General features: G+C 37.2%; 2 protein-coding genes across 3 annotated transcripts in view; both read left to right on the forward strand.

Moving 5' to 3' along the window:
* The window catches only part of nhsl1a (NHS-like 1a), a 59,631-nt gene extending 57,615 nt beyond the window's left edge, over positions 1–2,016 (forward strand). Inside the window, exon 9 of the mRNA XM_079632589.1 lies at positions 539–2,016. Within this exon, the coding sequence (XP_079488715.1) occupies positions 539–641 (103 nt within the window). The 3' untranslated portion in view covers positions 642–2,016. The remainder of the gene's footprint in view (positions 1–538) is intronic.
* A 1,340-nt stretch (positions 2,017–3,356) lies between these two features.
* On the forward strand, positions 3,357–12,330 carry LOC307009114 (solute carrier family 22 member 6). 2 transcript variants are annotated; one of them, XM_079632593.1, is made up of 10 exons: positions 3,357–3,777; positions 3,854–3,957; positions 4,045–4,199; positions 4,658–4,826; positions 4,911–5,013; positions 5,108–5,238; positions 5,981–6,198; positions 6,339–6,447; positions 10,482–10,712; positions 11,358–12,330. In XM_079632593.1, exons 1-10 carry the CDS (start codon positions 3,547–3,549, stop codon positions 11,449–11,451), a joined length of 1,545 nt encoding a protein of 514 aa, XP_079488719.1. In that variant the 5' UTR covers positions 3,357–3,546; the 3' UTR covers positions 11,452–12,330. The 2 variants fall into 2 exon arrangements, with proteins under 2 accessions (XP_079488719.1, XP_079488718.1); XM_079632592.1 differs by having other exon boundaries at positions 3,465–3,777; positions 4,658–5,013.
* The last annotated feature ends 55 nt before the right edge of the window (positions 12,331–12,385 follow it).

Genomic DNA, 12,385 nt, shown 5'->3' on the forward strand with positions numbered 1-12,385 from the left:
AAAAGGGATGTAACCAATGACATTTGAGGTTATTAAAACAGTAAGCCCCGCCCCTCGACTGCCAAAAATAAAAGTGTTCGAGCGAGCAAAATCAGCAGGCGAGAGCAGATCGAGCGCGAGAGCGTGGGGAATGATCGTGCGCGCGCGCGATTGCTTGTATTGCGTGCAGAGGAGTTGTCTGCGCGCGTGCGAGGGCTTGAATTGCGTGCAGAGGAGATGTCTACGCGTGCGCAGGGCTTGAATGAGCTCGCGAGTTCCCGTTTCCTCGCGTGTAGATCTGTTATTCGCTCGCGAAAGTCATTTACCGCGCGCGCCAGCATCAGCTGTGCGCTCGTTTATTATTGTCATTGATTTGCCGCCATAGTATATGGTTGCTTATTTAGACAAGACTTGGCAGGTTAGAGCCTAATCAGCCTATAGCCTACATTTTGTGAAGTTTTTAACGGTTCTCTAACAATATAGTTACGTTTTGACTGTCTGTTTTATCTGTTGTTTTGTTATTATTTACAAATTTTCCTGATCTAATTTTACCCCGTAGGACAATCCTAGCCAACATAAATGGAAATTCTCACACGGCTGTTCCCCTACACGAAAACGGTTGCAGGACTGAAGACAGCTTTAACCCAAGTCCTGAGGTTTAGGGAACCGACGGCGGAGGCTGGTAGAAATGCCACTCATATTCCATCCGTTAATATCCACCGAGAGAGACAAACATTTCGCGCGCAGCACCGCACCCCATTCACCTGGAGCGTGCTAAAGCAGAGGCGCGGCTCACGCGGGCTTCTTACAGCGCAGTTGGCGGGAATTGTGTTTCAATTAATGACTGTTACGGTCGCTGATGAACGGAGTCTCATTAGTAGGCCTATACATCAGCACTGAGTAAATGTGATGGATTGAAGGAGTCTTCGTGTAAGACTAGCCTATCGTGTGATCGCAAAAGAGATTTAGACTAATTTTCTTTCTTATCTTTTTTTTTATGAGACTACTCTAGAAAATTGAATTGTTTTAGAGATGCCACTTGGTGTCAGTAATGAGTCGTTTTTAAAATAAGAATATAGGCTAGGCTACTAGAAATCAATAGGCTACAAGCAGGGGTGCCAAATCCTCCTGGAGATCCAGAGTTCAGATCTATCTAACCTTGATCCAACACACCTGTCTAAACCTTCTGAAGATCTTACCTTCAGTTGTGTTTGATCAGTTAAAGCTGAACTTTGCATGAAGGTAGGCCTAGACCTCCAAGAACAAGATTGGGCACGGACAGCAGGGTATCTAATTCTTGATGGAAAGGGCTAACTGCTTTATTTTCATTTATTAAAAGACTGTGTTGAACTGTTGAGATTAATAATTTGTTAAACACAACAACACCAAAACATTTGTTTGATAGGTCTACACATTTTTATATTTTGAGCATGTGTTGTGACTTTTATACAATTATACTATAGCCTTACAAAAAAACTAAAAAAAAGTTTGCCATGGAAATTTATCTATTGTAATTGTTTGTATTTTGTATTTAGTTTGTATTTCAAACTAAACTAGCCTATGTATTATGTATAAAATATCGATAACACTTTACAATAAGGATGTTAGTTCATTATTAGTCAGCATGGACTAATAATGAACTGCACTTATACAGCATTTATTCATCTTTGTTAATGTTAATTTCAACATTTACTAATACATTATTAAAATCTTGTTAACATTAGTTATTGGACTGTGAACTAATATGAACAAACAATGAACAGCTGTATTTTATAACGTTAACAAAGATGAACAAATACAGCAACAAATGTATTGCTCATGGTTAGTTCATGTTAGTTAATACATGAATGTTAACTAATGAACCTTATTGTAAAGTGTTACCAAAATATCTAACATCCGCACTAGCCACTCACTAGCATGCTATGTTGCAAAACCTGATTTGCGGTTGACTTTTGATCTTTATATTCATTATAGTTCCTCTGTCTGAATTTCTCTGAACGGTAATAATAATTAACATCTTAAGAAATAAAATCTACAAATCAGAAAAACATGGCATACAGTAATTTTACCTCATCCTTCCAGGTTGTCCTTTGGACCCAGGATTTTCAGCAAGGGGTCCCATGGGTCCATTTAGAAGACATTGTCACTAAATTGTTAATTATTTACATATTTATAAATCAAATATTTGTTTATAATAATAATAATAAATAAAACAGGGTACTAGGTCTGTAACAGTTAAGAAAAAAAATAAACATCACGTTTTACCTCTAATATAGCCTAACAGCAAACAAAAATATATTTTACACACATCTTCTGTAGGAAATATGCTTACGGTACTATGATCTACATGACAGACACTTTCTTTTCAGTCTTGACTCTTCATAATGAGTTGCCATTTCAGACCCACAGTTAATAGGCCTATTTGTTATAGCATGCATTTGAAAACAGGCATTATTGCAAGCTACTTCTAATAGTTAACTTTTACATGTATAAAATGTGAAACAAAAGTGTGAGTGTGTTTTATTTCACTTTTGTGGATACAGAACCGTTTGAAACTGATAGTTTACAATTCACACCTGGGTAAACAGTAGGCTAGCCTTTACCAGATGAAGTCAATACTGTGCCCAGTGGTGCAAAAATGGGGTATGCAGTATGTGCAGTGCATAGGGGCGCCTATCTCTTATCCCCATTATTATTTATGTGGCGAAATGCTGTGTAGGTAGACTGTATGTCTTGGACTTGCCGCGCTAGCAATTGCTCTCTCCGCGGAAGCTTTGTGTTGTTTAAAGAGCTAAAAAAATATTTTGACTCTGATCAATATTTCGTGTCTAATTATTTACTTATGTGGCAAGTATAGCTGTGTAATAAGCGGGACCTGATTACCCTGTCGAGGGTTTATTCTGAGATAACAACCAGCTGGATGTAGCAGCTACTAATCAGTATTTCATTTATATGAGGAAGACTATGAAGTGTTATTTAACATTTGATTATTCTGTACCTGAAAACTGTTACCATCCTGAAAATTTTAAAACTGTGTTTATTTCATTTGTTTAATCTTTGTTATTTTACATTTGTTTTGGCCATTGCTTGTAAGTTTATTTGTTCATTATTTTGTTTTATTTAAATTTCACTGGTAGGCGTATCTAAAATTTGGTAGCATTTTTTGAATAAATGGTTACATGGGTCAAAACAACAATGGGTGGGGGATGGGGTGTATGAGTGGGGGGCGCCAACACTGATCTTGCGAAAACCCATCAGCAAATGTGCAGTTGCGTCCCTGCGCCTTGCCTTATTGACCCCGTCGCGTCATACTGGTGAGCGATTCTAACTCTAGGAGTCCAAAGTAACCAACAACTGTGCTATTCACATAATCAGAAAGACTATAGCCCATAGACGATGGAGAGAAGACGTCTTCAGACGTCCCAGTCATGTCAGGAACATTAACACGTTTCAAATGCGGACTCTCAGTGAAAGATAGCCCAAGTGCTCGTTCTAACCGTAAGTGTATTTAGGGATAGGCTACAACTCCTTTATAAGGGAACTTTAGTACTTCCGAGCACCGGCGAAATGAAGACGGACGGCGCTTTTTGTCGTTTTGTTGGTCCACTACAAAAACATGTTTATTTGATCCTTACTTTACCGATATTTTTCACAGCCTTTACATTTTTCGTGGATGTGTTTACGTTACACATTACGCCTTGCAGTGAGAATATAGCGAAGTCTTTGAACCACAGAGTGGACATTAATATTTCCAACATCACAGCAAGTCGGACGGAGAATCACAGCGACCTCACGAGTGTGAGTAATTAATATTGCACAATATATAGCCTATTTAAAGCGCAGCACGAGTTACATGCTATCTGTTTTGCCACAGGATGTCACGTGTCACGAGGAGGCTAATAATTTTTCTCATGGAAAAGCGACATACATGACGGGTTTACTTATCGGCTCTTTATTCGGGGGCGCTGTATCTGACAGGTTGGTATTCGCCCCTTTCTGTCAAACGCTGTTGCGACTGAAGCGTACGAATTAATAAGAGAAAGTGTGTTTTCTCTCTTCAATCAGGTATGGAAAGAGATTACTACTCATTTGCTGCTCAGCGGTCCATGCAGTCGCTACTCTGATAGTGGCATTTCTGCCTTATGTGCCCGTGTACCTGACTGTCCGCGGCATCAGTGGTGCAGCCTCTTGTGCCATTCACATCTGCACCTTCAGTTTAGGTACAGTAACGCTTGTGTGTCTTCTTATTCTTTTTTAACACTGGACGACAACTAATATACAATTTTAAATTAACTAGAATAATGGTGGTCAGTCTTGCACCTGGAGAACTACTTTTCTACAATGTAAAGTTATGACAACATGTTTTTACATTGCTTTAATTCTTAATAATAAGTTAAGCAATTGTCAACCTTTATCAAGTTATTCAAGACTCAACTGATTTTTAAAGGCAGTTTAATATAATTTAAGTTTAAATGACTTAAACATCCAAGTTGAGTGTAGGCTACTTACATTTTAAAGGCAGCAACTCTTTTTTTTTTTTTTTTTTTTTTTTTTTTTTTTTTTTTTTTACAGTGAACTGCACTTTGCATTGGTTGTTTCCAAACTTTGTCCAAAATTGTCCAAAATATATTGAGTACCGATTATGAGGCCTGATAAAAGTGCTTATCTGGTTTCTCAGGGGTTGAATGGAGCCTGCCCAAGTATCGCATCTGGCCACCCACCCTGTTTTCTTTCATCTTCAGTCTGGGAATGATGGGATTGGCTGGCGTAGCTTTCTTGACCAGTGACTGGATGCAGTTTTATCTGGCACTGGGCATCCCTCAGATCCTCTTTCTGCCTCTTTATTTGTTAGTTGAACAAACACAAAATCTTCAATGCATGTTAAAGTGTATCGTATTATTTATTTATTTACTTATTTTTGCAATTATTAGCTTTCTTCCAGAATCTCCTCAATGGCTGGTTCTTAATAAGAGGATGAAAACACTAGAGGGCTATCAGAATAGAAGTCCTGAGGACAAGCACTACTTGGATCTTGTAAGATGCAAAGTCGTACTCTAGAATTGCTCAAATGTTTGTGGAAAGTGCATGCAACATGAAAACGTAAATTGTACATTCCTTTCATTTACAGCTTTTGGAGTCTGTGGACATTGAGAAGCAGAAGTCACTCACAGAGAAGACCTCTGCTAAAACAGAGTCTTATTTCGCCAACTTTACATCACATACTATACAGCTGCGCCTGTTTGTCATGAGTTACATTGGGTATGGAAGTTTAACTCTGGTAATGCAATTTCAGTTATCGTTTTCATTTTCACTTTTTGAAAGTACGTTGCTGTATTTTAAAAGTAGCATGTGTGTTTTTCATAGATTTGGAGGATTTTTAAGTATGTGGCACAGAGGGAGGTGACCTTGCACTTTGAGGAATGTCTTACTGGAGTTGTTTTTTAAAGCTCAAATAGTTTTCCTGAATGATGTAACGTTAATGGGCTGTTACCAGCAAACCCCACTGGCAAGTGTGACTGAAAAAATATTATATGATCAATAATTTATGACAACATATGTTTTTACATTGCATTAACTCATTAAAATAAGTTAGGCCATTTGTAACTTTTTTTTATAAGTTATACAAGATTCAACTAATTTTTAAAGTCAGTTTAATGTAATTTTAAGTTTAAATGACTTAAACATTCAAGTTGAGTGTACTTAAAAAAAAAAAAACTAGAGTGAACTACCACTTTGCCTCTGATGTTTCCAAACTTTATATAGTCTATGCTATATCAAAATTGTACAACATATTTAGTACAGACTTAACACAATTAAGTTGAAATTACTTAAACATACAAATTGATTGTACTTAAAAATTGAATGCAGCAACTTTTGTCAGTGTTGGAAACATTTATAATCATTTATTTTCTCTGTAACTACTGGCAATATCTGATCACATTCATAGATATTTATTTTATCCACAGTCATTTCACTCACAGTTTTTATGTTTTTTTCACAGTTTTGCATCTGCTCTCACTTATTATGGGATCTGCTTCAGTGTGGGAAGTTTTGGTGTGAATATCTATCTGGCGCAGTTTTTCTCTGGACTCTCAGAGGCTCCCTCTTTGCTGCTTCCATTTCTGTTGAAGCGATGGGGCCGTAGGCCGTTCAGCATGGGCTCGCTGTTCCTTAGTGGCATTTCCTGTATGCTGTCCCTCCTCGTTTCCAAGTTCTGCGGTGAGGGACACTGTCTATGAAATACGATCATCATATGATCATAATCTGAGATTGCTTAGTGTAGATGCTATATGTGTAAGTTTATTAGAAGAATATCACTCTTATAACTGTTATTTGCAATATTCTCTCTTTCTGAACAGACATGCCTGTCCTTGTTATGACTCTGGCGCTGATGGGCAAGCTGTGCATGCAGTCTACCACCTGTGTCTCTCTGCTCTATGGGATTGAGCTGTTCCCAACTGTAATAAGGTACACAATACCCAGACAGGCCTACCTGATAAAACGCATTATTAGTTAGATAACTCGTCTCTAAGTTCAAAACACACCTTGGAGTCTACCGTGGTTATGTTCAGATCTCTCAATCATTAAATGTGCAAGGACAAACTTATTTGTAAAGTGTGGACTTAAATGAAAATTTAGACCCTTTTCAAAAAGTATCTATATTACAGCTCATCACTTTAAAAACAAATCATTTTAAAATGTATGTCACGTTGTGGTGCCGAAAACAATGCGCACGAACCGGGATATTCTATTTAAATGGTCTTTAATAACTCATCTAAAAATGCATAGGAGATTGCATGAGAGTTACTGGATAATATAACACAACAGAAATAGTGTTAATATTGTCAGCTATTTTAAAATGCATTCTTAGTCCTGTGTCAAACGTACTTTTATCTTATTTAGTCAACCTTGTCCTGTTTTTGTTTAGTCAAGTTTTAGTCGACTAAGGAAACCAACAAGGAGATTAATGAAGCTAAATGGTAAGGAAAGACAAGAAACGCAGACACATGAACAAAAAGACAGTGAACCAAACATTTTCCTGACAGTCTGAGTATTTCCTGATCTATGAGAGTATTCAGAACTAATCAAAAGAACATCTCTGGCATTTCCTGCACTGTTAGAGAGATATTGGATTGTTGATCCACAGTGCGAGACGCAGGTAGACATTCAGTAAAATATGCTGATTCATGGTAGACATTATAAAACACTCTTTTCATCAGTTACATAATATTGTGTGTAAAGTGGCAGTGGTGTGTATGTAAGCAAATAGCACAGTACTAGAAAGTAGAAATGTTCACACACTTAATCTGAAATGTTCTGATAAGAAGTTGTTGCACACCTTGTTGCACAAGATCTGCTGTAATGAGTGAGAAGGCAATGATTGATTGAGTTTATAAAACATTATAGTTTAACTGAATTTGATTAGTTAATAATTCCACTTTTAAAAAATAAAGTTTCCAAAAGGAACAGCAATGCCAGAGCAGTGATGCCATATACAGTTAGGAGAACAATTTTTGGGTTCCCTAAAAAAACACCTTTTGGGTTTTTTTCTTATTGTGAAGAACATTTTAATAATCTAAAGGACATTTTTGTTTATAGGCCATCAATGCCAATAAAGAACCATTATTTTTAAAGAGTTTAGTTGGAGGCGATGGGAGCTTTTTCAAGGTGAAGTTAAATCGAATGCAAAAAATATAAAAGATTGTTTTCAAACAGGGTTTTGAAACCTGTCATTGGTCAGCCATGGCTTACTCATCCAGTAAAAAAGAAACATCCAGTAACTACACCAACACTGAGAGTTTTTTATTATTATTATTGATATGGTATTGATTAACACACTCCGTTTTCTCTAAATCTAAGAATAGTTGAGCTAATCCCATTTATTACACAAAAAAAAAGAAAAAAATTGATGCGTTTTGGAAGTTAATTTAAAAACACAAACTTTTGAAAACCGTTTTTTGAAAATGATAGTGTTATCGTATCCATGTAAACTACAAAAACGTGTATTTGTGAAAACGGTGACATTATGTGCATGCATATTACGTGTTAAGTCTATAGGCCCGTAGTGTTTCTTTACAAAGTGGCATCACCAACTACTGGCCAGGGCTGCGTTTCCCAAAAGCATCGTAAGCCTAAGTTGATCGTAAAAACGATCGTACGACTGATCTTAATATTATGGTCTGTTTCCCAAAAGCATCGTAGCTTACGTAGCACTTGAAAATCTTCGTAGAACTACGAGTGCTCTGGAGTAATCGTACATCCCCAAGTGCATCGTAAGAAGACAGATTTATGAGGTCACCTGCAGGACAACCGGCAGATTACACTTTTATCTAGATTTAACACACTACAACGTAAGTAATATAATGTTTTGATTGTACTTTATTGTACACTTTATTTTACTCGTTTTTTGTTTACATGAATTTATAAATGAAATAATTAAAAAGGGAAGAAAACGATAGAAATGCACACCTAAATTAAATGAATTAACAAAAAAATATATAAAAGAAGTAATGTGGAAAATATGCTTCAAAGACTGGATGAATTCAAAAAACATCTGTCAATAACGTGCAGGAAAACCAGCCATGTATTGGCGATTTCTTGGTTGGCCATCATGTGGTCCCATGCCATCTTAGTCGTCGTCCTCCTCTTCCACCTCCTCCACCTCTTCATCGTCCTCCCTGTTAAGTAAGGGCACTCTTTAATGTAATCTTTTTGAAAGGTATCTATTTTTTTATTTTTTTATTTTTTTCCCAGCCATTTTGTCAGTGCCTCCGCCTGTAGGTGCTTTATATAGACTTGTCTTGATTGCTAATCCACAACAGATGACGATTATTAGGTTAAACGTTCAGAATAGGAATACATGTAAGGTTATATTTCAGCACTTCGCAAATGGACAGCGACTCTTAAGTAGCACGTAAAACGCGTTCTCGCGCGTTCATGTTAAGTGCCTTTTTGGGAAACGCGCGTGGAATTGCCGCGAGCGTTCGTAACCTTGCACGTAGAGAGCGCTCTTAAGAGCTAAGATACATCGTTATCGGGAAACCCGGCCCTGGCCTGCATAATACAGCTTTTTTTTTTTTGCGGATTAGTGTGAACGGGATTGTTTTGACAATGTTGTAATCTGCACGCGAAAAACACGAAGGAAAAACCTTTCTATTTTTATTCGTTGTCGTGTAAACGTACCCCAAGGCTATACATTTACATTAATACGAATACATTTGAAAACGGCGTTTTCGTTTCAAACCGCTCTCTTTCCACACATGCGTTTTCCAAAAGTTTCTTGTCCACACTGAAATGTCGGAAAGTGCTTCACCTTACTGCACATGCGGAAACCCTCATAAAAGCTCACTGAGATTATACAGACGAAACAAGACATAATAAAGGGGGAGTTTTCAGTTTGGTTCAAAATACAATATCGGACAGGTCTTCTTCAAAACATACCTCGTTGTCCAACTCTAATACTAAACAGTCTATACTAAAATAGTCTTATACTAAACAGATTGGCCTGTCAGATCCCTGGAGGTCAAGATTTCCAACTAGTAAAGTGTTCTCTTTCTTTTCACATGTTTTTTGTCTTTTGGACGATAAAATGATGCACTCTGTTAATTGACCCTTTGCAGGGAGTTTGATTGACAGGCGATCTGACCAATCATAATCCGCCATTCGCCGAATCCACCATTTTTGTCCGACAAAGCAGTCAGGAGAGTTAGTAGATTAACACAGGAGGATTTTAACTTGAAAAATGGAGTGTACTGATGTCTTTCCGCGGTTAAAACAACATTCCTTCTTTTGTTCATTCATGTTTATTTGATGCTATAAATTAACTAGAAGGAAGAGATGATCGGTTCACGAGCAGCTTTAACTGAGGCTCTACAGTGATCTGTCCGGCACACTAAAGAGCCACAAAACGGTATTTGTTTAAATTTCTTTAAAAAATTACCAAATTTGAAAGTTGAGACTTTTTCATATCAAAAGTAACCTGCTCTGTCCTGTCTGTCAGTGCGTTGTCAGTGTCCTCTTTGCTCCACTGTGTATTTTTCACTGCATGAGAACATGATGCGGCGTGAGAGCGGCGTAGCTTGTCGGACATAGCAACAGTAACTAAAGGGGGCGTGTCTTTGCGAACGGTCAATTCCTGCGACTATCGTAGTGTATAGTCATCTCGAGACTCCGATCATGACCCCACCTCTTTGGATTTAAGGTTTCCACAAGCCAGAACTCATTCTTATCAATGGATATTTAGTTCACATAAAACAAAAAAAAAAAGGTTACTGTTTTTAGTTAAAAATGGTACTGTGTAAAAAAACAACCCCTTAGTGTGGACTAAGCATAAGTGAAATCTCAGTCAGAACTCAATCAGAGTGTTTTGCCTTTGGAGGACAGTGTAGCAGTTGCAAATGTTGCAATTTATGCAATGTTGTCAACAAAGTACATTATTGTTCATGAAATGCACATTGAATTGAAGTGTCTTCCTCACTAACAAAGTGTTTTACTCTATGCAGGCAGAAGTGCGTCGGCCTGGTTAGTCTATGTTACCGAGCGGCCTGCATTATAAATGCGGTGGTGACCCCTGAGGGCGGGATCCCTCTGCCAGCTATGATCTGTTACAGCAGTGGGCCGATCATTGGTGCAGCCCTGTGCCTGTTTCTCCCAGAGACCAGTGGCATCCCTTTACCAGACACAGTACAGGACTGTGAGAAACAGCCCAGGCTGAAGCTCTCATGCTCTGCACGGTGAGATGCATGAAAAAAATCATCATTTTATTTATAAAATACAAATGATAATATGACTTAATAAATCTTTTTAAGAATCAAAAATACAAGACAAAAAGATGACAATCATTAAACAAAGAAGTAATTTCTGCAAACTGCCTTTGCTTTTAACATATTACATATCATTTAAATATATATTCAAATTAAATGTAGCATTCTTGGTCAGTGCCTGTATGTTGTCATTGTATACTTAACCAGCCATGTAGAAAGCCAATAAAGAGCTAAGTATACACGATACGGCCCTGAAGTTCTGGTAGCTGAAAAGCTTCTGTTTCATAAGCTGCTGCTGATCAGGTTAAAAAAACATGAACATGTACGGAATAGTTTGAATTCCAGAGAGGTGAATGGGACAGTATGTCAGAATTGCGTTGTAAACAAGTGTGCGGCACAGCGTCAATGTTAAACGTAACAGTAAATGTCATGCCATGATAGCTTTTTATTATCAGCATGCTATCTATATCATTCGATATAACCAAAAGATAGCAACCTGTTTAAAGATATAATGGGAAAATGCTGGCCAGCTGCAGCCAAATAGTCAATATTTTAATAAGAAGAATAAATACAAAACATTATGAATTAATAAAACATGATTTTTTTTTATGTCAGTTTGCCCAAGAAGCATAAAGAGGAGTCAGATGCTTCTTTTGCCAAGGAGACGGACATGAAGAACCAAACGGAGTGCAGTCCCCTCTCAGCATAGTCAACGGGTGGACACGGTTTCCTGTCATAGCAGAAAGTGACTTATTCATGTTCTTTTAATGCCTTTTTTTATATCAATTTAGTAAAAGTGAGTGTCTATGCTCAGGGTGTCAGCATTTCAAAAGGATATTTTAAAGGAATTCTACTATGTAATGGTTTTTTGAGATGCGTCAATAATGAACTTTACTTCTGGATGATGATACTGGAACATCTGCCAAAACACGTGTTATAATGGAATCATTCGATGCTGCTATTGATACATGCACAATTTGTCTTTATAGAGCTCAAAAACTGCACACACTTTAATACATTTTCTCATTTGAGTATATAACCTTTGTTTTGTGAAGCTTTATTGACACATTTACAGAATTGATTTATCTTACATTTTGCTCTAGGATCTTTAAAAAGTAAAATGTTTACCTCCACAAAAACACTTGGGGGCAAAGTCTGTATTTCTTAAACACATCTTATAATGAAATACAGTTGGTTAAATCATTGTTTTGAACAGCTTGCATATATACCATGTAATAATAATACTAAAGTAATGGACATGTTTGTGTGAGTCTTCAACTCAAGATATAATGTGCACATTTCTGATTTTATTAAAAAGGTTATTTATTGGTAATATGGTTCTGGTGAACATCCATGGAAACATCCATTGCACAAAGGGTTCTTTGGATTATTAAAATGATCCTCAAACTGTTCAGGTTTCTGAGGTTCTTTTGGGGAAAGCAAACTGGCCTTTTCATGGCATTGCTGTTAAAACCTTGATTTTTAAGAGTGTGTGTGACGATCATTGGTACTGCAATGTAATATACATGTTTGATTTCTCCTCGAGAATAAAGGCCACTGCTCTATCAAAGGCATTCTGCATAGGTTGTTTGCTGAAGTGGAATATAATCATTGCTAGAACTGAATTATTATGTGTCTTGAAC

Source organism: Phoxinus phoxinus (genome assembly GCF_949152265.1).
Source record: "Phoxinus phoxinus genome assembly, chromosome: 13".
Taxonomy (NCBI): domain Eukaryota; kingdom Metazoa; phylum Chordata; class Actinopteri; order Cypriniformes; family Leuciscidae; genus Phoxinus; species Phoxinus phoxinus.